The sequence below is a fragment of the Blennius ocellaris genome (genome assembly GCF_963422515.1).
Source record: "Blennius ocellaris genome assembly, chromosome: 6".
NCBI lineage: Eukaryota > Metazoa > Chordata > Actinopteri > Blenniiformes > Blenniidae > Blennius > Blennius ocellaris.
Window position 1 is genome coordinate 24,085,941 of NC_137655.1, and position 23,033 is coordinate 24,108,973.

A 23,033-nucleotide genomic window follows, 5' to 3' on the forward strand; every position below is an offset into this window, starting at 1 on the left:
TACAGTTATGTTCATAATAATAGCAGTGTGTTTAAAAAGGTGAGAAAACCTCAAAATTCTTCAAATAAATTGTATTTTAATAAACACAAATGCATTGGGGGCACTGCATTCTTTTTTACAGCAAGGGAATTTGAAAAAGTAATTGAATTTGATAATATTTTACAGACAGTCAAGAAATATGTTTAAAAAAAATAGCAGTGTTGACATCTTTCTTTACAAACTCAAAAATGTACTGTATAAACCAAGAGATGCTTGAAGATTCAACTTTCTTGAGAAGAATAAACTAATATTTAGTTGCGTAACCACGGTTTCTGATAACTGCTTCACATCTGTGGTACATGGAGTCGACCAGCTTCTGGCACCGGTCAACAGGTATTGCAACTCAGGACAATTGTACTACATTCCACAATTCCTCTGCATTTCTTGGTTTGGCCTCACGAACAGCATTTTTTATGTCAGCCCACAAGTTTTCTATGGGATTAAGGTTCGGGGATTGCGCTGGCCACTCCATGACTTGAATTCTGTTTGTCTGGAACCACGATTTTGCTCGCTTGCTGGTGTGTTTGGGGTCATTGTCTTGTTGAAACACACATTTCAAGGGCATTTCCTCTTCAGCATATGGCAACATGACCTCTTCTAGTATTCTGATGTATTCAAACTGATCCATGATCCCTGGTAGGCGATGAATAGGACCAACACCATAGTATGAGAAACATCCCCATATCATGATGCTTGCACCACCATGCTTCACCGTCTTCCCTGTGTACTGTGGCTTGAATTCAGTGTTTGGAGGACGTCTGACAAACTGTCTGCAGCCCTTGGACACAAAAAGAACAATCTTGCTCTCATCAGTCCACAAAATATTACGCCATTTCTTTTTAGGCCAGTCAATGTGTTCTTTTGCAAATTGTAGCCACTTCAGCACATGTGCTTTTTTAACAAAGGGACTTTGCGGGGGCTTCTTGCTGGTAGCTTGGCTTCACATAGACGTCGTCTGACTGTTACAGTACTCACAGGCAATCTTAGATCTTCTTTGATCCTCCTGGAGCTGATCATTGGCTGAGCCTTTGCCATTTTGGTTATTCTCCGATCCATTTGAATAGTCGTTTTTCTTTTTCTTACTCGCTTTTCTGCTTTTGGCTGCCATTTTAAAGCGTTTGATATCATTTTAGCTGAACAGCCTATCATTGTCTGCACTTCTTTATAGGTTTTCCACTCTTTTATTAATTTCTTAATCAAGGAACGCTATTCTTGTGAACAGTGTCTTTAACGACCCATTTTACTCCGTTTTTCAAGGACAAATACACAGCCAGAATATGCAGTGTCAGTTGCCTTGATCCTTAAATAAGGGCCACCTGTTTAACACCCTTTTTTTCTCCACATAATCAGTGACCACACTAATTGAACTCAGCACTGCTATTTTTTTGAACATGCCCCTTTCAGGAAATGATTCCGTTTCAAAGAATCAGCAGCATGCATGTCATGCCTGTTGGGTTTATTGGTTTTCTATACCTTAACTAAACCTTATAGAAACTTCCTTGCAGTGAAAAACTTGAAATTCTTCCAAATACAGTGATTTATCTTGGTAATGATGTGGGACTGCTATTATTTTGAACACAACTGTATATTAGTCAGCAATAAAATACAATTCTCTTATAAAGACACAATCACAGACAGTACATGAGTGACTATGGTCTTTGCGACACTTGGCGCACCTCTCACCCTACTCTTAAAGAGTACACCTTCTACTCAGCAGTGTACCAATCCTATTCATGCTTAGATTACTTCTAGTGAGTAAATTAGTGATTAAAGACACCTCGGGCACACAGATTCACCCCATTACCATCATTGACCATGCACCTGTCACTATGACAGTCACCAATAGAACATTCACCCCTCCTATTAGACAATGGATATTTAACACATCACTGCTCAAGGATCCAGACTTCCTCATATTCTTTATAAAACAATGGACAGTCTTTTTAGAAACAAACGGTTTGCCTGGTGTTTCTCCCTGTGTCCTCTCAGAGACAGCGAAAGTTGTCATGAGAGGCAAAATCATTCCTTACTCCTCATACAAAACCAAAAAGGAAAACAAATTAGAAGTAAAAATCAAGACCATAGAGACAGCTCATGCCGCTTCCAAAGACAATAACTTATTAACGGAGTAAGGGAAATTAAAAATGGATTTGAATGAAATAATTTAACATAAAACACAATTTCAACGATTACGCTGGGACAACTTTGAACATGACAATAAATCCAGAAACTGTTAGCCAATCAGTCAAAACAAAATAAAGAAAAATGTACAATCCCCTCAGTTAAAACTCAAAATGGTCAAATCACTTGTGTCCCTCGGGAAATAAATAGTACTTTCAGAGAATTTTATAGAAATCTTTACCCTTCACAAATTGACCCTTCACAATCTGAAATAGGGAACTTTCTAAGCACAGTTGACCTCCCAAAATTAAAAGATGAACAGATCCAAGGCCTAGAAGCTTCCATTTCAGTAGAACTGCATAAAGCTCTCCAGCACATGCCTGATGGTAAAGCTCCAGGATCTCACGGATACTCTACCGAATTTTACAAATAATTTTTGCCTTTACTCTCACCAATTTATTTTAGAACAGTTGAGAAGATTAAAGAATCTTCAACTCTCCCCCTACATATGAACTGTGCAAATGTCTTCTTCTAAAACCACATAAAGTTCCTACACTACCATCTAGCTATCATTGATAGATTGATATCACTTATCAATGTAGATCTTAAAATAATTAGTAAAACATTAGCAGAGTAGATAAAATTACACCCCACATCATACACCTTTATCAAACTGGGTTCATTAAAGGAAAACAATCCACTTAGATTAATTAATCTTATAGACCACTGCCACCACAATAAACAAAAGGCCATTATCACCTCCTGAGAAGCAGAAAAAGCTTTTGATAGGGTAAATTGGACATTTCTACTCGCTACACTACGGACATTTGGATTTAGTCAAAATTACCGCTCCTGGAAAAAATCATTGTACACCTCACCCAGTGCCTGTGTTAAAACAAATGATCAAACTTCTTCAAGGTTCAATCTTGAAGGAGGCACCAGGCAGGGGTGTCCATTCTTACCATCTCTCTTTGCAATTTTTATCGAACCATTAGCAGCAGCCATTAGACACAACAATAACATAAAAGGAATACGAACAGCAAACGTAACCATAAAATATGCCTTTATGCAGATGATGTATTACTTTTCTTACAAAACGCACAGACCTCTCTTCCAGAAACAATAGAGTTGATAGACAGATTCTCTGCAGTTTCAAAATATTCTATGAATTGGAATCAATCAGTTGTCTTGCCTATTAACTATTTTTCAGCACACATCAAATACCTCACTAAAACCATGGAACATCAAATACTTCGGCATTAATATCTCAGCCAAGCTGTCAGACTCAGTGCACTTAAACTACACCCCCCCTTATTAAAACAATAGAAGAGGACCTCACTCGGTGGGGGACACTTCCTATATCACTTATGGGGAGTGTAGCAACAATTCAAATGATGGTCCTGCCTAAAATTAACTACATGTTCTCAATGATTCCAACAAAACCACCAAAAACCTGGTTTAATAAATTGGATTCCCATATCTCAAAATTCTTATGTAAAAACAAACCATAGGTTTAAAAACACTGCAGAACACCAAGGACCAAGGTGGCTGAGAACTTCCAAACTTTTATAATTATTATCTAGCCAATAAATTACTTTATGTTTTAAAATGGATTAATCACAACCCTTAGATGAAGTCTGGCTCGACATTGAAAAAAACATTCTGTGAAGATCTCCATATCAGAGATCTTCCCTTCTTCAGTCCTGTCATCAAAAAACACAGCTGCCTCTAAAGCATCAATATAAACACATCACTGACCGCTTGGTGGGAATTTCTTAAAATGAATGGATCATCAATTATTCCCTGCAGACTCACACCCATCTGGAACAATCCTGACATCCTGCAAAGAAACCAACCAATAAACTTCACAAGATGGCAAAACAAGGGAAGAAGCTTGCAACACCTTTTCTTCAATAACTCTTATTCCATTTAATGATCTCATAGAAACACGTGGTATCAGTCAAAACAACTATCTGGAATATCTTCAGCTCAAGTCAATAATACAAACGAAGTTCAAACTGGAACAGATGAACCTAAACTTACCTCAATCGTTTTAATCCTGTCATGTTCAACCACCACAGATAAAAGATCTCAATATCAACACAGACCCAACACTTTGGTCACAAATCTGTAGAAATATATTCAAAATGAGCAAAAACACCAATATACAGCTCATACAATACAAGGTCCTTCACAGAGTTCATTACACAGGACAAAGGATGTTCAAAATAGGTCTCACTTCCACTAACATATGTTCAAACTGCACACGTGATCTCCCTGATAGCCATCTACATGCACTCTGGCAGTGTACACCAGTCCAAACATTCTGGCAAAAGATCTGTGAAGACTTATGCCTGGACCTCCTCATTCCAGTCTCACCTGCACTTTGCCTGTTAGGTGATCTCACAGAAATTATAACGGAGAAAAACGAGTCCTTCATGCTCCTGGTCTCCCTTAGCGTCATAAAAAAGGTGATCCTCATGAACTGGAAATACAAAAGTAATCTGAATATAAAGTTATTTAAAAACTTACTCCTAGACCACATCACATTGGAGAGAATGTCTGCTTGTAGGAAAAATCATTTGGCTCAATTTGAGTTGACATGGTCCCCAATAATTAAATATACCATGAAGCCCAGAGGGGGGGAGTTGGGGAGATTCCTGGCCAGGTCCTCTTGCGGTGCCTTGTCGTGGGGGGGTTGGTCCCTGTGTTCCAGGCCTGCCGCTTGGGGGTGAGGTGGGGCAGTGCGGGGTCCAGCTGGGCCAAGGTCCTGGCTACACTTAGTCACGCAAGGTCTTGAGGGGATAAGCTGGGCCCCTGCAACACCTCAATTTCAAACCGCACCTCAGAGACACACACTGCAGCCACCTCTTCAAAACACACATACACACCTCTACATGAATCCAACACCCCATGGGGTGGGGGCTCCCCCCAGAACTTCCTGCTGTAGTCCTACCACGTTCAGGGGTGAGTGCGGCTGGAGTACGGGGGGCACGTGCGCTCAGGCGTGGCACTCCAGGAGGGGCTGCGTTGTGGTTCACCCTCCCTGGGTTGGATTGATGGAGGATGGGATCTTGTAGTGGCCTGGCGGGGGCCTGTCTGGCAGCCTGGGGAGTGGGAAGCATCCCCTTCCCCCCAAGTAAGCATATGTGTGTGTGTGTGTGTGTGTGTGTGTGTGTGTGTGTGTGTGTGTGTGTGTGTGTGTGTGTGTGTGTGTGTGTGTGTGTGTGTGTGTGTGTGTGTGTGTGTGTGTGTGTGTGTGTGTCTGGGGGATATGGGTATGGGTGTGTACCCATCAAAATCAGGGGGTGGGTCGTGGGGGGTATTGGGGCTCCTGGGCGTAGGAGGGTGGCTGTACTCCAGCCAGGCTCTTCCTGGTCTTGGGGGGGTGCCCTGGTGGCGGTATCTAGTACCGATGGCCTTGGGAGGGGGTGCTGCAGACTCCCCCACATCAGTTCCAACAACACCCAGTGGACAAACCACACACAAGCGCGCAACACTTCCAATCCTCTTCGATGAGATTTGCTGCTGATTTTTCATTTTTTGCTATTGTTCAATTATCAAAATCATGTTTTGGTTTTTGTTATTGTTGTTTTTGTTTTGTTGTATTGCCTACCTGCTAATTTATACTCCTGCTTGAAAATCATGTTACTGTCGAGACAGAGTTGCTCAGGTTGGTTTAATCTAGAAAATAATGTTAGTGTCTAGATAGAGCTGCTCAGGCTGGTTTCATCTTATAACAGTTGGAAACTATTTGGATCAGTGTTATAACTGTAAATATAATATGTAGCACTAACGACAAGTATGTTGTCCCCCACCCATCCCCCTACCCCCCACTCTCTCGCTCTCTCCTTTCTCTCTTTGAGCATTCCCCCCGGTCATGTAAGGCAGCCATGCCAACTTCTAAAAAAGGCAGAAATATGGGGAGACTCTTAGTCTCTTCCTGTTGCAAACGCAAAAACTTTTCTGACATCAGAAGGCTCTCAATCATATCATATTGTCTGCCAAAGCTGCTGAACCATGGGTTAAAAAAAAAATTAAAAAAAAGCTGAAGCTCAACAAGATCTGTCAGGACATGCTTGTCACCATAGACACAATATACGTTGACGTTTCATACCGTGCTGGAGTGTAGACGGCCATTTTGGTTGGGTCTCCACTGGAGTCAACGGAGAGCAAGCAACTGCTCCTATTTTGTTTACAAAAACTTGAAGGAAGCTGAAGAGTGCTGGTCAGCAGACCTTCCTTAGTACTTCCCTGAAAGTGAACCTCAGTCTAATGATGTGTTTGATATTATTATATGTACACAAATCGGTTTTATAATGTGCAATACTGATACTTCATGCAAAGCCTCCACTTACCATAACTGTAACATTTTTTTCTTCATTTTCTGTTAAATAACTAGAGACTGTAGAATACCTCTGTTGTGCCATAGCATATAGAATCAGTATCTTTACTGCGGAGTGTGCGTGCATTCAAAAAAGTAGAACTACAAATCCACGTTGGAGATTAGCATAAACTATTAAGGTTACGAAATGTGGATCATTACGATCATACTTTGTTAAAGATGTTTGGTAACTCATGACATTTCTCGCTAAATAAACACGTTTGCTATTCTGTACATTACACGTACACGTAGTATTCCTAACCTGGCAATGCCCAATCCTTTTGTAATAAAGTGTAATACTGCTCTCATCCTTCCCCTGTTCTAACAAAGGAGAAATCAATTATAAAAAGTCACAGATTTGCATGAATGAGTTCTTTCATATTCACTTGAATTGTTATTTCCATTGTATCATGAAAATACCCTTTATTCTCAACCAACCAAATTCACATTTTCTGCTTGTATTGTTGCCAGTATGATAAATACCTACTATACCATTTTATATAAACCTATATTTAGTTTGTATTTTACCTTATCACATCTTGCCATATGAATGAATACAAATGTTCTTGGATGCATGCGCCTCAAGAACATGCTCAGGAAACATTCAACTGAAGTGTTTTTCCAGGTCTTACCATCTTTATCAGGACAGAATTCTTTCTGGACCCAGTCAGAGTGCATCCCATTTACACTGGCTTGTACTCGAACCAGATAGATGCCCAGGTAGTGCAAATTGAAGACTGTCAGATCACATGACCATTGTGAAGTTTCATTGCAGGCCATGGTCCAGGTTGCACTCTTCTTCTTTAACTTTAGCTTGAACTTTCTGGAGAGACAAAATGTGAGGCAGTGACGGTTACTGTAAGAAGGAGCTGAGACGGTGCCTGCCTGTCCACACTCAGAGGGCTCAGTTCTGTCGGTGGACCCCGACACCAACAGAGAGACTAAGTCATTTCACAGTCAACTGCAAAGTCAAATACAACTTGTGCAGTTTAATAGATGCCAATTCTGGCTGATACCAGACCCCTTCCTGTATATAGGTGATTCACCTGAGAGCTACGGAGCAACCAAGTGACTCGTCTCATTGCCACTACCTGTGGAACACAGACACATCATGCAGAGTATGCGAATCAGGCAGAACCGGGTGCAGTTATCGCAAATCTGATCATCTTAATGTGTTTGTAGTTTTTCATCGGTTTTGATTTTTATTCCATGGTTTGATACTTATTTAGTGTTGAACTGGGTAGTTTTATGTGCAGTATGTGAAGCACTTTGTAAACGCTTCGTTTTGAAAATGTGCTATATAAATAAAGTGGATTGGATTGGATTGATCTGACACACAATGGGAAATTACAGTAAAATTAGGGGTCATTTCAGCTGGGCGCAACATTGCATGCCATGGCCGTGCAGCTAATTTGGTCCATTGACCATGTCACAGCAGTTTCCACCAAGGCTGTTGGAGAGTCTGACTTTTCAAACTTGAAATATTTACAGAGGACCTTTCACTGGACAGTGTGCTCCTCAAACTGTGACACAAGTGACAGCATTGGCCAGCCTCACAAATACAGTACCTAAAGTACTGCTACTGCCCAGACATTTAACACTGGCAGCAACCATGAAATGAATCACCGAGATAAAAACTTGAAATATCAAAAAATCTTTGCTCACTTAGGGTAGAGTGCACTTTTCAGACAGATTCCACTTTATCTTAATGATTCTTCAGTTCAGATTAAAATTAACCATAGTTCCACAGGGTTCTGTATTAAGAACTATACGTTAAGGCTGCTCGATTATGGAAAAACTCATAATCATGATTAATTTGGGCAATATTGAAATCACGATTATTTACATGATTATGTTTTTGATTTCGGAAACAGCATTTAAAAAAAACTCTCCTGTTGAATATAGAATAGAATAGAATAGAATTTATTCCTCCCCAGGGGGAAACACAAACTCACAACAACTCAAGGTAAAAGGGTGCAGAAATTAGAAAATTAAAGAATAAAAATAAAAATATGTAAACATATGTAAATACCTAAACAAGAGCAAAAAGAGCACAAAAAAATAGAATAAGTGAAAATAAAAAATAAAACAATCCAGTAAGAAAAGAAATCCTCTAAAAATAGAGTAAAATGATAAACACACAGTGCAGATAGGTAAAATAAGAAACTGAGATGTACTCAGTGCAGATGTGAATGGTACATGAGAAGAATGTAGGACATTTACAGTGAGTTGTTAAATATCCTAACAGCCGTTGGGATGAATGACTTCCGGTAGCGTTCTGTTTTATAAACATATCTTGTAATGTAGTAGTAAAAAACAAAGTGTTGTGCTGCATTCAATCTTTCTAAAACTATAAATAAATAACGTTAGATACTAATATAAACTACAGTAACGAATCATGCTGCTTTATATTATATGTTGATACTTTGGCCGTCCTGTGACGCAGCGAGGCTAAGTACTTCAAGCTAAATAATGCTAGTTCGCGCCTGCGCGTTTTGGGTGAAACGTGTCATCATTTCCTGTCTGAGAGGCTGCACTGGAAATGCCTGAGTGGCGATCCTGCAGCCAACAAAAACATCACATAATCCTTTTTCCTCGATTATATGACTGTTGAGATCGTCTGCAGCCAAAATTGTAATAACGAATAAAATTCGATTAATCGAGCTATATGTTCACATAAAATTTTCTTCCAGTAGGAAACACCGACATCTTGTTGAAAGCCGCCTCTCAACTATAGTTGTTGAAAAGGAAAAGCAGCTTTAAGCTGACCTACCTGTTAAAATAAAGGTTAAACAGAACGAAAGCTGCAAGCAACATTGAACCGGTCTTCACACAACCACACACGTTGGAATGTGGTACATGCTGAGGTTTGGTATGTCGGAGTGCGATGTGTGTCAACTATTACATCCAAGTGTCCAGAATGTCCAATCCTGTGGCATACACAGCACTCGACAGAGACCACCCCCCCCCACCAAACAAAGTTAAAGTCATGTGAGATTTGTCAGCAGGCAGCCTATCAGCTGCATACATCACACTGCAGAACGTGCATCTGTTGGTCAGACCCGACACATCAAAGTTCAGCGGTGCCTTTTGACGAAAGGTTACAATTTTCACCATTGGGACTGTTTTTTCTTAAGTAAAGGAAACAACTAGAGAAACTACAGTAGCATGCTCCATGGGTGTTAAAGTTATTTAAAAATGTCACAACACTAATATTGCATGAGAGGTCAATTATTCAGAAGAGTTGAAAACCTGAGCCAAAACAACATGTGTCTTTGTGCAGCGAGTCAGTTTTGATGTTCGTGGACATCGTCTGTATGACACTTACGAAAGATATTGTGACGTAAAGACGATGGACTCTTTAACACTTGCATCATAGTCCCAGCTCAGCATGTACTGGGTGTTCAGTGTGATCATCCTCACGTTGTGGGGGGCCATCAGCTGTGCTCCAGCTAAAAGAAAACAGTAAACAAACATGCTCAGTCATCACGATCTATTATTTTAATGCTGTTTACCATTTTTCAATGTACTGAATTAAAATTGTACTTTCAACTAACAGACTGCAAAAGGAATGCATCTAATTGTCTGAGAACCCTATTTCTTTGCTTAGTGGGATAATTTATCGACACATTCAAACTTCAGAAACACATTTTCTAGTTTGTTATGAATCTTTTGCCAGTAGCATTATTAGTACCATTAAAAAAAGCTTTCTGTAGCAATCCATACTCGTTTCCTGCTTTGCTTTGTGCATCTTTACCACCACCAGTTAACATTTGTGGAAATACAATTGTACATCAATCACTTTGTATTGTCAAACAGTTCAAGAAATGCCTCGGAGTCCAGAATATTTCGATTTATTCACCTATAGTAAATAATCACCTTTTTCAACCATCTTTAGTGGACATAGGCTTTCAAACTTGGCATGACAATGGTATACGTAGTATCGGGGACATGTATGTATATTGATAATACTAGACATTTGCCAGCGAGGAAACTTGGACTGTCTAGCTCATTTCTTTAGGTATCTACAAGTTATGGACTTTGTGTGCAAAAAGGTAAAAAATGTCCGGCCAGCTTTGCATTACCTTTCCTGGATTCTGTGCTTGATGTCAACATAATGATAAAAGTCAGGGTCTCATTCATCTATGCCAGTGATTCCCAACCGGGGGTACACGGACCCCTAGGGGTACGCGAGGGTATTGCAGGGGGTACGCAGAAAGATTATAAATTAGCCTACAGTATCCACACACACAAAAAAAAAAAATTATACTATATTATATTGTATTATATCATGAATTTTAGTAAGGCCATACGTTTATTTTCCATGAGTAGCAGTTCGTCCACAGTGATTGTAACACTACAATGCACATAATATGAAAAGACTATAAAGTGGTGCGCTTTAAAAAAAAAAAAAAAAAAAAAAAGGTTCACGTTCTTGCTGCGGGCGCGCACGATTCGCGAAGCTAGCTAACTCTAGCTGCATACCGACTGTAAACATGGATGCATGGCTAGGCAGGAGTAAACGTCCAGCTACCGCTGCTGCTACCGTCGCCTCGGACGCAGGCACAGGGGAGCCCAGTGAAAAAAGGAATTATGAAAGACTTATGAAAGACAAGCAAGCGCAAGTGTCTCATTAAAAGGTATGTTTTTACACTCACAATAATTGTTTTATTTAAATGAGCAGTTGGATAGATAGAAAGACAAAGGGTTAAATATAAGTACACATTAAGGCGAATAATCACACACGAGAGAGGGGGTACTTTTCACATGGAAACCAGCTCAAGGGGTACACTGGTCAAAAAAGGTTGGGAACCACTGATCTATGCCATGGGTCCTCAATTACACCCACCCCCCGAGGGCAACAATCAGACCAGCATGCCAAGCCAAGGGCCGGAGGAGTTGCAGGATTTTGCACTGTCAGTTAAAGTTGTTTTAATTGCAGACGTTTTCGTTGATGTTACCATTATTATTTGTGCCTACCTCTTTAAGAGGCATCGCACAAATATTACTATATTAACCACACACTGCTCACACACATACAGTATCTTAGGTAGCATACTTTTAATGCTGATGCTAATGCCTCAGCATCAACACCTGTTAACATGCTTATTAGCATGCTAAAAAGTTTGTTCAATTGAGCTGAAATTTGGAGGGTGGCCTCATGGGGGCACTGCGATCACGGCAAACTAGCTAATTAGCCACCCAGCTATGCTCGTTGGCTTAGCATGTCAGCGTGCGAGGTAACACCAGATTCCAGGTCAGCGACACCTGGGAGGCATCCTCTGCGATTTTCAGGCAAATCGCAGGTGTTAGCATAGCATGCTAACAAGTTTGTTCAAGTGAGCTGAACTTTGGAGGGTGGCCTAATGGGGGCACTGCGATCAAGAATCACTCGCTACTTAGATGGTTTCCACGTGCTTTTGACCCCGCCCCAGGCTCACGGTTACAGGACCAACCCCACATACTATATAGCAAGGGGGGACCTCGCTCGGCAGCAGGTGGCAGCACGTGGCAGGCGCAATAAAATTTCCTGCGGTAAACTTTCTAGTTACAATTATTATTGTTATTATCATGATTATTATGAATAGTAGTAGTGAAGGTGGTTGTAGTAATAATTTAACCTGGGATTTTCAAAACCTTTTTCAAAAAAAAAAGGAAGTGTAAAACCAACCATCTAATTATTTAGTGAGACAGAAATACAGCGAAAGATTTACAGTTCTCTAAATCCTCCTTTCTTGTCGCAGTGTAGGTATTTCTTACCTCATAACGATCACTATTTATGTTGTGGTTGGCTATCGATAATGATTAATAATTATCAAAGATAGTTATTAATAATATTATTGAAATGTAATCTGATCTGTATCAGATACCTTGGAGCTCCACCTGTCTTAACAGGAAATGATAGCCAATTGAGTTATATCAGTCTCATAAGATATACTAAACAGATAATCAGGAATTTGAATTGAATTAATAGTTAAATTAATTACATTTACCAGAATTAACTATGAAGCTTGAAGGATTTTGGAGTTCTTGACACAAAAGAGGTCGACATTTCACTTACCATTGTACACATTAATAAAACAGCAAGTATGATTCCAAAAATAATATTTATTTACAATGAAAACAAATAAAACACAGATTCTAACTACCTATATACAGCCTGGTGTATGTAGGTGCATGCGTGTGTGTGTGCGTGTGTGTGTGTAGAGAGAGAGAGGTGGAGGGAGTGTCTGTGAGACTTGTGATGGAACTACAAAACAAGATGGCGGATCACAAGAAACTACATTCAAGTGGAGGTTATCAGAGAGCAGGAAGTCTGTCCTGGGTCTTGTCCTGGCTGGAGGGAAGCTGGTGTCTTCTCCTGTAGTTAGCACCTCCTGCTAACTGTGGTTTGCTGGTTCTGCAGGCCGAGGAGAAGAAGATGAAGTTGATGTTTTAGGAGCTGTCCTTCTTTGTAGCTCCTGGTTGTCCCTTTTGTCCAGACTGAGGAGCTGGTCGCTCAGGCCTATGATGGTTTTCCTGCTGGTTGAGGAAAATACAAAGAAGTTCTGTGAGGCGTCGTTTCCCTGGTGCCGTCCTGGAGAAACCGGTTGGTTTTCCTTGGTTGATGGGGGAGCAGACCTGGACATTCAACACCACACAGGTGGTCAAGAGGGCCCGACAACGGCTGTACTTCCTGAGGAGGCTGAAGAAATTCGGCATGTCTCCCAGGGTACTCAGGAACTTCTACAGCTGTGTGGTTGAGAGCACCTTAACCAGCTGCATCACAGCCTGGTACGGCAACACTACCGTCGCGGACAGCAGTCGCCTGCAGAGAGTGGTTAAGACGGCCGAGAGGATCACCAGAACACCACTGCCCTCTCTGCAGAGCATCTACCAGCGCAGGGTCCACAGTACAGCTGCCTCCGTATTAAAAGACTCCACCCATCCACAACACAGACTGTTCACGCTTCTGCCCTCAGGCCGGAGGTACAGAAGCTTGAAATGCAAAACGAATGGACTCAAAAACTCTTTCTTCCCCATTGCCATCAGACTTCTGAACAGCTTCTGAACATGTTTACATTTAATCTGTAGTTGCACACAATGCACATCTCACTTTCTGACTAATATTTTGCATGGCTCTGTTATTTTATTCTATTTTCTTGTGTATATACTTATTTATTTATGCATGTCGACACCAGGGTAGACAGCAAAGTAAGAATTTCATTACACTGTGAAACCTGGCTTTTACTGTTGAAATAACAAATAAAACACCTTGAACCGTGGTCCAGGGAAGGTCTGACCCTCGTGGTTGGGTCACTAGAGGAGTTGAGGAGTGAAGGCCCCTGGTTGCAGGCCTCTGGTGTTAGCTGTATGCTAACACTGGGTGAGCAAGACTCTCGATGCAATAATCTCTATGAGACTGGTTTTGCAGGCTTTTTGTTGAAAGTTTCTGGATTCGAAGGTGTCGAATCCTGAGAGCTTCAACCAATCAGTGACTGGCTGAGTGCATGGGGGAAGCGTCTTTTCAGCAGAAAGCGGTAGTGCATAATGACTCGTGATGATCCAACACAGCTTCCTGCTCTTACTTGTAACGCATGATAAAAGGTCGTGGCTGTCCATGACGCCTCGGCCCTGAATCATTAAATTCAGGTCAAAATCGTGATCCGCGGTCAGGAATTGAGATTTCTGCCAAACTTGTCATCATTATGTGTAAACACACCTTTAACAGCTCCACAACCATCGTCTTGCTTTTCTCGTCTTGTCTTAAAGCTTCATCAACCATATTAATTGCGCATTTTAAAAAAAAATCAACTCAGCATCAGTAAATGTTTCTTAGCTTTGTCAAGATTCCGTGAAACAAGCGATTAGGGCTGAAATGATTCGAGTTATTCAAGTAATTTCATTGTTGGTGTAGCTTATGGCAGATAAAGAACATACACGTAGCTGAATAATGGGAAATAATTGTAGTGGCCACCTGGTGAGGCATTATGTGAAAAAGTGTATTAGTGAAGTGTTGACACACACACACACACACACACACACACACACACACACACACACACACACACACACACACACACACACACACACACACACACACACACACACACACACACACACACACACACACACACACACACACACACACACACACACACACACACACACACACACACACACACACACACACGTTATGATCTTGGATAGCTGACATTAAAGGACCCATATTATACTAAATCCCCTTTTCTGTGCTTTAATCATCAAAAAAGTGCTATTTGGGGTTCATATACGTCCCCAAAGTGGTTTTTACATCGATTCTCTCAAGCTTGAGTTTGAGGGCGATCTTTCTCTGTTCTCACTGATGGGGGAGCTCAACGCGTTGATTCAATATGATGATGCGGCACCACCGTGATGACACGGCACAGAGCTGGAGAAGCCCCGCCTCCAGGAAGATTGTTGTGCAAATGCAATTGGCAACAGGTGGAAATTATAGGCAATTAGCAAGACACCCCCCAATAAAGGAGTGGTTCTGCAGGTGGTGACCACAGACCACTTCTCAGTTCCTCTGCTTTCTGGCTGATGTTTTGGTCACTTTTGAATGCTGGCGGTGCTTTCACTCTAGTGGTAGCATGAGACGGAGTCTACAACCCACACAAGTGGCTCTGGTAGTGCAGCTCATCCAGGATGGCACATCAACGCGAGCTGTGGCAAGAAGGTTTGCTGTGTCTGTCAGCGTAATGTCCAGAGCATGGAGGCATTACCAGGAGACAGACCAGTACATCAGGAGACGTGGAGGAGGCCGCAGGAGGGCAACAACCCAGCAGCAGCACCGCTACCTCCACCTTTGTGCAAGGAGGAACAGGAGGAGCACTGCCAGAGCTGCAAAATGACCTCCAGCAGGCCACAAATGTGCATGTGTCTGCTCAAACGGTCAGAAACAGACCCTATGAGGGTGGTATGAGGGCCCCAACGTCCACAGGTGGGGGTTGTGCTTACAGCCCAACACCGTGCAGTACGTTTGGCATTTGCCAGAGAACACCAAGATTGGTAAATTTGCCACTGGCGCCCAATGCTCTTCACAGATGAAAGCAGGTTCACACTGAGCACATGTGACAGACGTGACAGCGAGCCAATCCCAATTCTACTCCTGAGCACGTCATCTTACCCCTACCCCTTTGAAATGCGCATTCACGAGAGTCTGAGGGGTGTCCCATTTCATTACTGTGCAGCTTTGTTCAGCAAATAACTCCAAACTTTATTCTCCATTCCAACACACTTCTCAGAAACGCTTTTCTTTTCTCTCATCTCTCCAATGCAGCGAGCACACTGTGTAACAACAAAACTACTTCTGCTTGGAAACCCCGCCTCTCTACAAAATAAAGTTCCCCACCGCCCCACAGTGACTGGGTGAATTATGACCTTAACTGATCACCACAGTGAGGAACTTTATTTTGTAGAGAGGCGAGGTTTCCGGTTCTGTAGTATTTTGGTGTAACAGCACGTGTGCCGTGCTCTCATGTTGGAGAGAGGGAAAAGAAGAGTTACTGAGAAGTGTGGACTAATGGAGAATAAAGTTTGGCGTTTCTTGCTGAACATGCCGCCTTCGACTCCCGTTCATCAGCTTTACATCATCATTTTTCCTCGATTATATGAATTTTAAGATTGCCTGGAGCCACAATCGTAATCACCACTAAATTTTGATTAATTGAGCAGCCCTCCCCTTGTCTATTATTGGTATTTTCAGTATTATCCCAGCTTCTTGTGATACTGGTCCCTCTTCTCACCTACAGGGGATTATTGCATTTTCTTATTTATTAGTGATGCTGAATTTTGTTCAAATGGAAGGATGCAACCCCACCATCTTACATCATAACAATAGCAAAAACAAAAAAACATTAAGTGGAAATAATAAGATGCAGCCTTGATCTAATTTATATATTTACTGTGCTTTGTTCTTTGTTGTTGTACTCCTTTAGGTATGCACCGATCCAGGTTTCTCCACTTAAGATCCTATCCCTACACCCGAATTTGAATATCTGCCGTTACCGATATTATTCTGATACCAGAGCTGTCTTTGCTTTAATATTATCATTATTGTTGCTTTTGTGAGGCTGCAGTAAACTCCTCTCAACAGGAAAGTATGAAATGTATGACTGTATGCTTATATTCTCTCAAAAGGCAACTTGAGGTTAGTATAAGGTCAGAAAAGGAAGCAGTAAAAACGATTTTGTTCACTTTGGACAATGTGGGGGTCTGCGTGATGTCATCTCATAATAATCTAGTTTTATCTTTAAAACCTCAATCACTTTATGAATCCCTGGAGAAATTCTTTATCAACGCAGCACAAACTGCAATTTTTCCACCTCTCACGCAATTACAACATGTACAATACATGTACAACATCGATGCGCTTCGGTTGAGGAACTGCCGTCAAGTGAGCCCGCACTCAATTTTAACTGCGCTTTTATTAACGCCTTTACGGCAAAACACAAGACAGCGTACGGCCGCAATGCTTGAAAGAAATCCTTCAAAATGAAAGCAACGACAGACAGACAGTCTGTTTACAATTTCTTATGAAACACAAGTATTCATAGGTTTGCACCCAATTTTACTTCAGTGCAATACTAGGCATACTCATTTGTTACTACAAGTAATATCAAAGAATATTACTGTATACATTTGGAGAAAAGTACTTTTAAACTTGGAGCAAATAACGAAAATAATGGTCTCATCTGTTTTCCAATTGCAAAAAAAAGGAATCCTTCATAGGTTTATGCCTGATTCCACTTCAGGGCAATACTAGACATAGTCCTTTACTACTACAAGTAATATGAAATAATATTACTGTAGAAATTATGAGAAAAGTTCTCTTAAACTTGGAGCAATTTAACGAAAATGATGGTCTCATCTGTTTTCAAAATGCAATAAAAAGAAATCCTTCATAGGTGTATGCCTGATTCTACTTCAGGGCAATACTAGACATACTTCGTTACGTCTACAAGCAATATCAAAGAATATTACTGTAGAAATTTGGAGAAAAGTACTTTTAAACTTGGAGCAAATGAACGAAGACAAGACCATTATTTTTGACCAACAGATCCAAGTTTAACATTGCTTTTCTCCAAATTTCTACAGTAATGTTCTTTGATATTACTTGTAGTAATACAGGAGTATGTCTAGTATCGCACTGAAGTGAAATCAGGCATAAACCTATGAAGAATCTTTTTTTTTATTGCAATTTGAAAACAGGCCATAAACCATTATTTTCGTTAATTTGTCTCCAAGTTTAAGAGTACTTTACTTCCAATTTCTACAGTAATATTCTTTCATATTTCTAGCACTAACAAAGGACTATGCCTAGTATTGCACTGAAGTGAAATTGGGTGTAAACCTATGAAGGATTCCGTTTTATTGCATTTTGAAAACAGACGGTCTGTCGCTGCTTTCAGGGCTTTAATTTTGAAGGATTTCCTTCCAGCATTGCGGCCGTACGCTGTCTTGTGTTTTACCGTAAAGGCGTTTAATAAAAGCGCAGTTATAATTGAGTGCGGGCTTGACGGCAGTGTTAAGGAGGAATCAACATGGCGTCCAGTGACTACTTTCGGTTTGTGGAGCTGTTTTCCGCCCGGGGAGCTCATGAACATGTACACCACTACTGATTCAAACCATTCCATCACGGGCTTTTCTTTCACTGTCCGACTTGTCAACATATACCTGCGAGAAGAAAGAAGGAAGAGAGAGCTGCTACCTACCAGCGGAGCAGTGAAGGCAGCAGGAGACGAAGCCGAGCAGCAGAGCAGCAGAGACCAACATGCTGTCATCCTGATATCCGATCACCTCTGCTCTCATGCTGGGTCAAGGTCTCCATCCGAACCCTCCCTGGTGGCTAACTCGGTCTAACTCGGTCCTCGTCTTGGGGGAACATCTCAATTCGCAGGAAGACGAGATCTGAGGCGCCTCGTCCACACTGCGACTGGGTACATAGATCTGTACAAAGTAGAATCATAAACATGTGGATGTAGAATCTCAACCTTTCCACACTGTGGGTGCATCCGAATAGTCTATCCTATTTCCTAATAGTCCCTCCTTTCTCCTTTCCTATCCACCTTTCCTGAACCCTGGAAGTGTGGCTACGATAAGGAATGTTAGAATGCTCAATGAGCCAAGGAAAGGAGGCTCAATGCTTCCTTTTTTACGGAAGAGTATTAGGGCCACTGAAGAAAAAACATTCAGAGGCTTAAAAAAAAAAACAAAAAAAAAAAAACAAACGCATGCACTTCAGAAAAAGTCAAAAATCAAAGTCGAGATTTTTTTTTTTTTTTTTTTTTTTTTTTTTTTTATAAATGGAGAGACTTCGGTCCATCCCTCGTCATTTGCCCATTGAGGTTCTTCCAGGTTCTCCCCAGTTTTTAACTCGAGTAAACTTGTTTCATAACGTACGCAGTGCATTTGACAAAACAGCTGAAAACGGCTCATGTCACTGCCTCCACGCAGCTCGCATTTTTTTTTTTTTTTTTTAATTACCGTCTGCTTGCTCTTGGTTTGGCTGGTGGTGTAAAGTCAGGTGAAAACTTTGCTCGTACTGAACGCGGTGCTCTTGAGAAGAATACTACGGAGCCCCTCTGGTGACATTGGTGAAAAAAATATTATTGCTTAATAACGCGTGGCCACGCCTTATTTATCTCGTTCCCACACCTTAACGCGTGGCCACGCCTTATTTATCTCGTTCCCACACCTTAATAACGCGTAGCCACGCGTTATTAAACAATAATATTTTTTTCACCAATGTCACCAGAGGGGCTCCGTAGAATACAGTGAACAAGGCTGACATATTTCCCTGTTTGCCACCACTGGATGTTTACATGAATCATGGAGTTCACACAGATCATTAAAAAATGAAGTCTTACTGACCACTTACACACATACACACATATAGCTGACAATACAAAGCAACCTATATTCATATGTTTATTGTATATGGCTGTTCATAAAAATGTATGCATTATAAATGTCCCAAATTAAGCTTTATATAGTATATAGTTTTTTTCACATAAAACATTAAATCTCAATTCTGAGGCTGTTCTGTAAATAGTTTTCAAATAAACAATAAATAAAGCAACTTCTGATCAATCATATCAACTTCAGACTTATAATGTATCAATTTAAGCCCCACCCAGTTCCAATTAAGCCACGCCCATTTTCAGTTTAGCCCCCGCCCACTCCGATTACAGATACGGATACAGATCATTTAGATGGTTGAACAGATACAGATAGTGGTGTACTCGTTCATCCCTATATGTGATACTTACATTTCTGATCACCTGCCTGTTTTATTCAGTGTGAGTGTCCCCTGCTCAACAGCCTCCACCAGTTTTCACCCACACTCCGCCCGCAGGATGAACCCGCAAACTGCCTCTTAGTTTTCTGATGCTTTTAAATCCTCAGAATTGTATACACGGGATGATGGTAATCTCAGTACAGACGAGCTCACAAAACCTGCACTGAGATCTTTGTTGCACCGTTGAGATTAAAACAAGGTACAGCGCTTTCTGAGCCCTGTCAATGAAAACACAAGATCTCTCCGCCGTGCTTGTCGTCGCGCTGAGAGAAAGTGGAAAACGGATCAATTACAAATTTCTTTTGACATGCACTGCCCAGATACCAGAAAGCGGTGAAAGGTGCCAAATCAAAAATCAATCAGGTCAAAGTCTGACCTTTTTGCTGTCAATTACCAGAGACCCCACGTTCTTTTTAATGTTTTTAACTCGCTAGTAAATCATCGAGAATCCAATCCAGTTCCCCTTTCAGCTGCACTGTGTGAAAACGTCTTGAACTTTTTCCATCGACAAAATCTCCTGCTTAAAGTTTTCACCTGCACTTCTCATTGACCCCTCCACTGAGCCCAACTGTCTTTAAGCACTTTGAGACCATCACATTTACAGACCTACATGACATAGTGCAGCAATTGCGTCCTACAGACTCCTCACTGGACAGCTTCTCTGTTCAGCTCGGTGACTTCTCCTCTTCCACTGCCCCACTTACATGCGAGGTTCCTCAAGGATCTATTTTAAGTCCCTTTTATGGCGCGTTTCCCCACACAAAAGGTACAGGGAGGGAACGGAGCGGTATGACAAAGCACAACTGGTGCCTGTTTCCACTTCAGAAAGTAGGTTTAAAAGTAGGCGGGGCTTAGAGCTCTGCAGATATGTGACGTTACAACAGTAACCTCAGCCAGGCAGCAGATCTGGACATTATGAATTCTCTGTTTTTGTTTACATCCTCCACTTTGCACTAGTTGTTTTGTTAACTTTTATTTTTTGCAGCTGCAACTTCTGTGTTTGTCCCGGGAGAGCTAACCCTCTGGTGACTTGCCCCGCACCCGATCGCGTCCCGGCTGGCCGCGGCAAAGAGCCGTGCCAGTGTGCTGCACCGGGACATGGGAGCCATGAACTTTCTGCTCAAACCACGCTTCATGCCAGAACACAGGGGCTGCTGCGAGCATCTGTCTTTGGATCACGTCCGCGGTCCATCCCCGCACCGTGCCTTCTGCCCAACCACCGGAGAGTCACCCCAACCTCTACACAGAAAGCTCGGACGCGATGCAAAGACAGACCGTGGTGCACTGGAGTGCGACTGGCAGTCCAGACGCAATGCATTGCGTCCAAGCTTTCTGCTCATACGCGATGCAGAGGCACTGACTGCATTTGAACAGAATGCTGACCGCCGCTGCATCGCGTTTGAACAGAAACCTCAGATGAGATGCAAAGTCCCGAAACTTCACAGTCAAAAAAACTGTTACGGGGGTGGACGGCGGCAGGAAGTGCAGGAAGCAGCGTGAACGATAAAACCAAGGGTATATTGAAACTGAAACAATAACCCGTCTTGGACGGCTGGGACCTGAGCTGGGCCTTGGGCAGAGCTGGAGCTTCTTCCATTGGGTTTTTTGTTCAAAACACAAATACACACCTCAACATGCATCCAACACCCCACAGGGTGGAGGAGGGGGTGGTTGGGGGTTGAGGCTCCCCCAAGCACCTCCCGCTGTGGTCCCACCGTGTTCCGGGGTGAGTGTGGCTGGAGTACGGGGGGTACGCTCGCTCAGGCGTGGTACTCCCGCCTTAGCATGCTTCATGAATACGAGCACGAGAGTTTGAAGCATTGATGTCATCATGCTCTTTCACTATAGTGATGAACTTTATTCTCAGCTGAGCCGTCCACAGCACCTCTTGGTTCACAATAACACACACGCACACAAATAATGCAACAGTGAGAACATGAAATATGTGCCAGTGAAAGATTATCCTTTGTACGTTTGCTAGACATGGTGATGAATTAATGATTTTCTTTCTCAGAGTTTCACCTCCCTGTGTTTCATTGACATCCGGATGCTCTCTTTTGTGTTTCTCCGCAGAATCCAAACTCTTTCTATCTACGAATCATCTGTAGCATGTGGTATGAAACCCATTATCTTCTGGAATGTTGTCAAAGTTGAAGCCGATGAAGTTGTTTATAAATTTCAACTATGGTCATACTGTCACACAAAGCCATAGTTCATTGCAGTTTCAGATCTTTTTCCATTGTTTTGCCATAAAGTCTTGTATTTTTTTCTTTTTTTTTAACTGATATCAGGGCCATATAAATGGGGCGGCATGGCTTGGTTGGTAGAGTGGTCATCTCCCAATTGGAAAGTTGCAGGTTCAGTTCCCATCTCTGCCTGCCTACATGCCAAAGGGTCCTTGGACAAGACACTGAACCCTAAACTGTCTGGGTGAATGCAGTGAGAGAGTGGGGGGTTGCTGGTGGTCAGAGGGGCCGATGGCGCAGTTTGGCAGCCTCTCTTCTGTCAGTTGGCCCCAGAGCAGCTGGGACTACATGCGTAGCTTACCACTATCCAATATAGAGTGAATGAATAATGCAACGTTTAGTGTCTGAGTCTCCCGAAAAGCACTATATAAAACCCATGCATGCATATTTTTGATGGCTTGAAGTTTACTGTCATATTTTCCTCCTATGAACTGCAGTAAAGGCCGTTTCATGCTTGATGCATTCGTGAGCTCCACACGGCTTTGTGCGTCAAATATTTTTGACGACAGGGACGGACACGTTCAGAAAAAAGGTGGAGCTGAGGAGGAGGACTGAAGGCTTGGTTTTAAAGGCACAAAAAGCATAAAGCTGCACATCCACACTGGAAAGACAAGATTTGACTCATGGATGTCCATTTGCTTCAGTGTCAGACCTCAGGGAACATTTTATTTGAAACAATAGTCGCATGCTCCGAACCGCTCTCCACTTGCAGGATCACCTGCTGGCCTCACAGAGAAGTTAGCTTCTGCTCCAATTTAATACTACGGTGGAAGTGTGTATTGCGCGATGCACTGCCCCCTGCAGTTTGGGAGTAGGAGCTGCATGTAGTATAAATGGCAGACACGTTCTCTCATGCTGATTCCGTACGTCTAAGTTCGGCACATCACGCCCGTGCATCAAGCATAAAACAGCCTCAAGATCT

The 23,033-nt window shown here is 42.0% G+C and overlaps 1 protein-coding gene across 2 annotated transcripts in view; it reads right to left on the bottom strand.

Annotated features, from left to right (window-relative positions):
* Nucleotides 1-18,499, bottom strand: part of LOC308131271 (interferon alpha/beta receptor 1b-like) — a 39,939-nt gene extending 21,440 nt beyond the window's left edge. For both annotated transcript variants that reach the window (XM_080497938.1, XM_080497937.1), the window contains exons 1-3: nt 18,280-18,499; nt 9,873-9,996; nt 7,177-7,367 (exon numbers count right to left, since the gene is read on the bottom strand). In XM_080497938.1, coding sequence (XP_080354064.1) covers nt 7,177-7,367; nt 9,873-9,996; nt 18,280-18,376 — 412 coding nt within the window. In that variant the 5' untranslated portion in view covers nt 18,377-18,499. The remainder of the gene's footprint in view (nt 1-7,176; nt 7,368-9,872; nt 9,997-18,279) is intronic.
* Nucleotides 18,500-23,033: the final 4,534 nt, after the last annotated feature.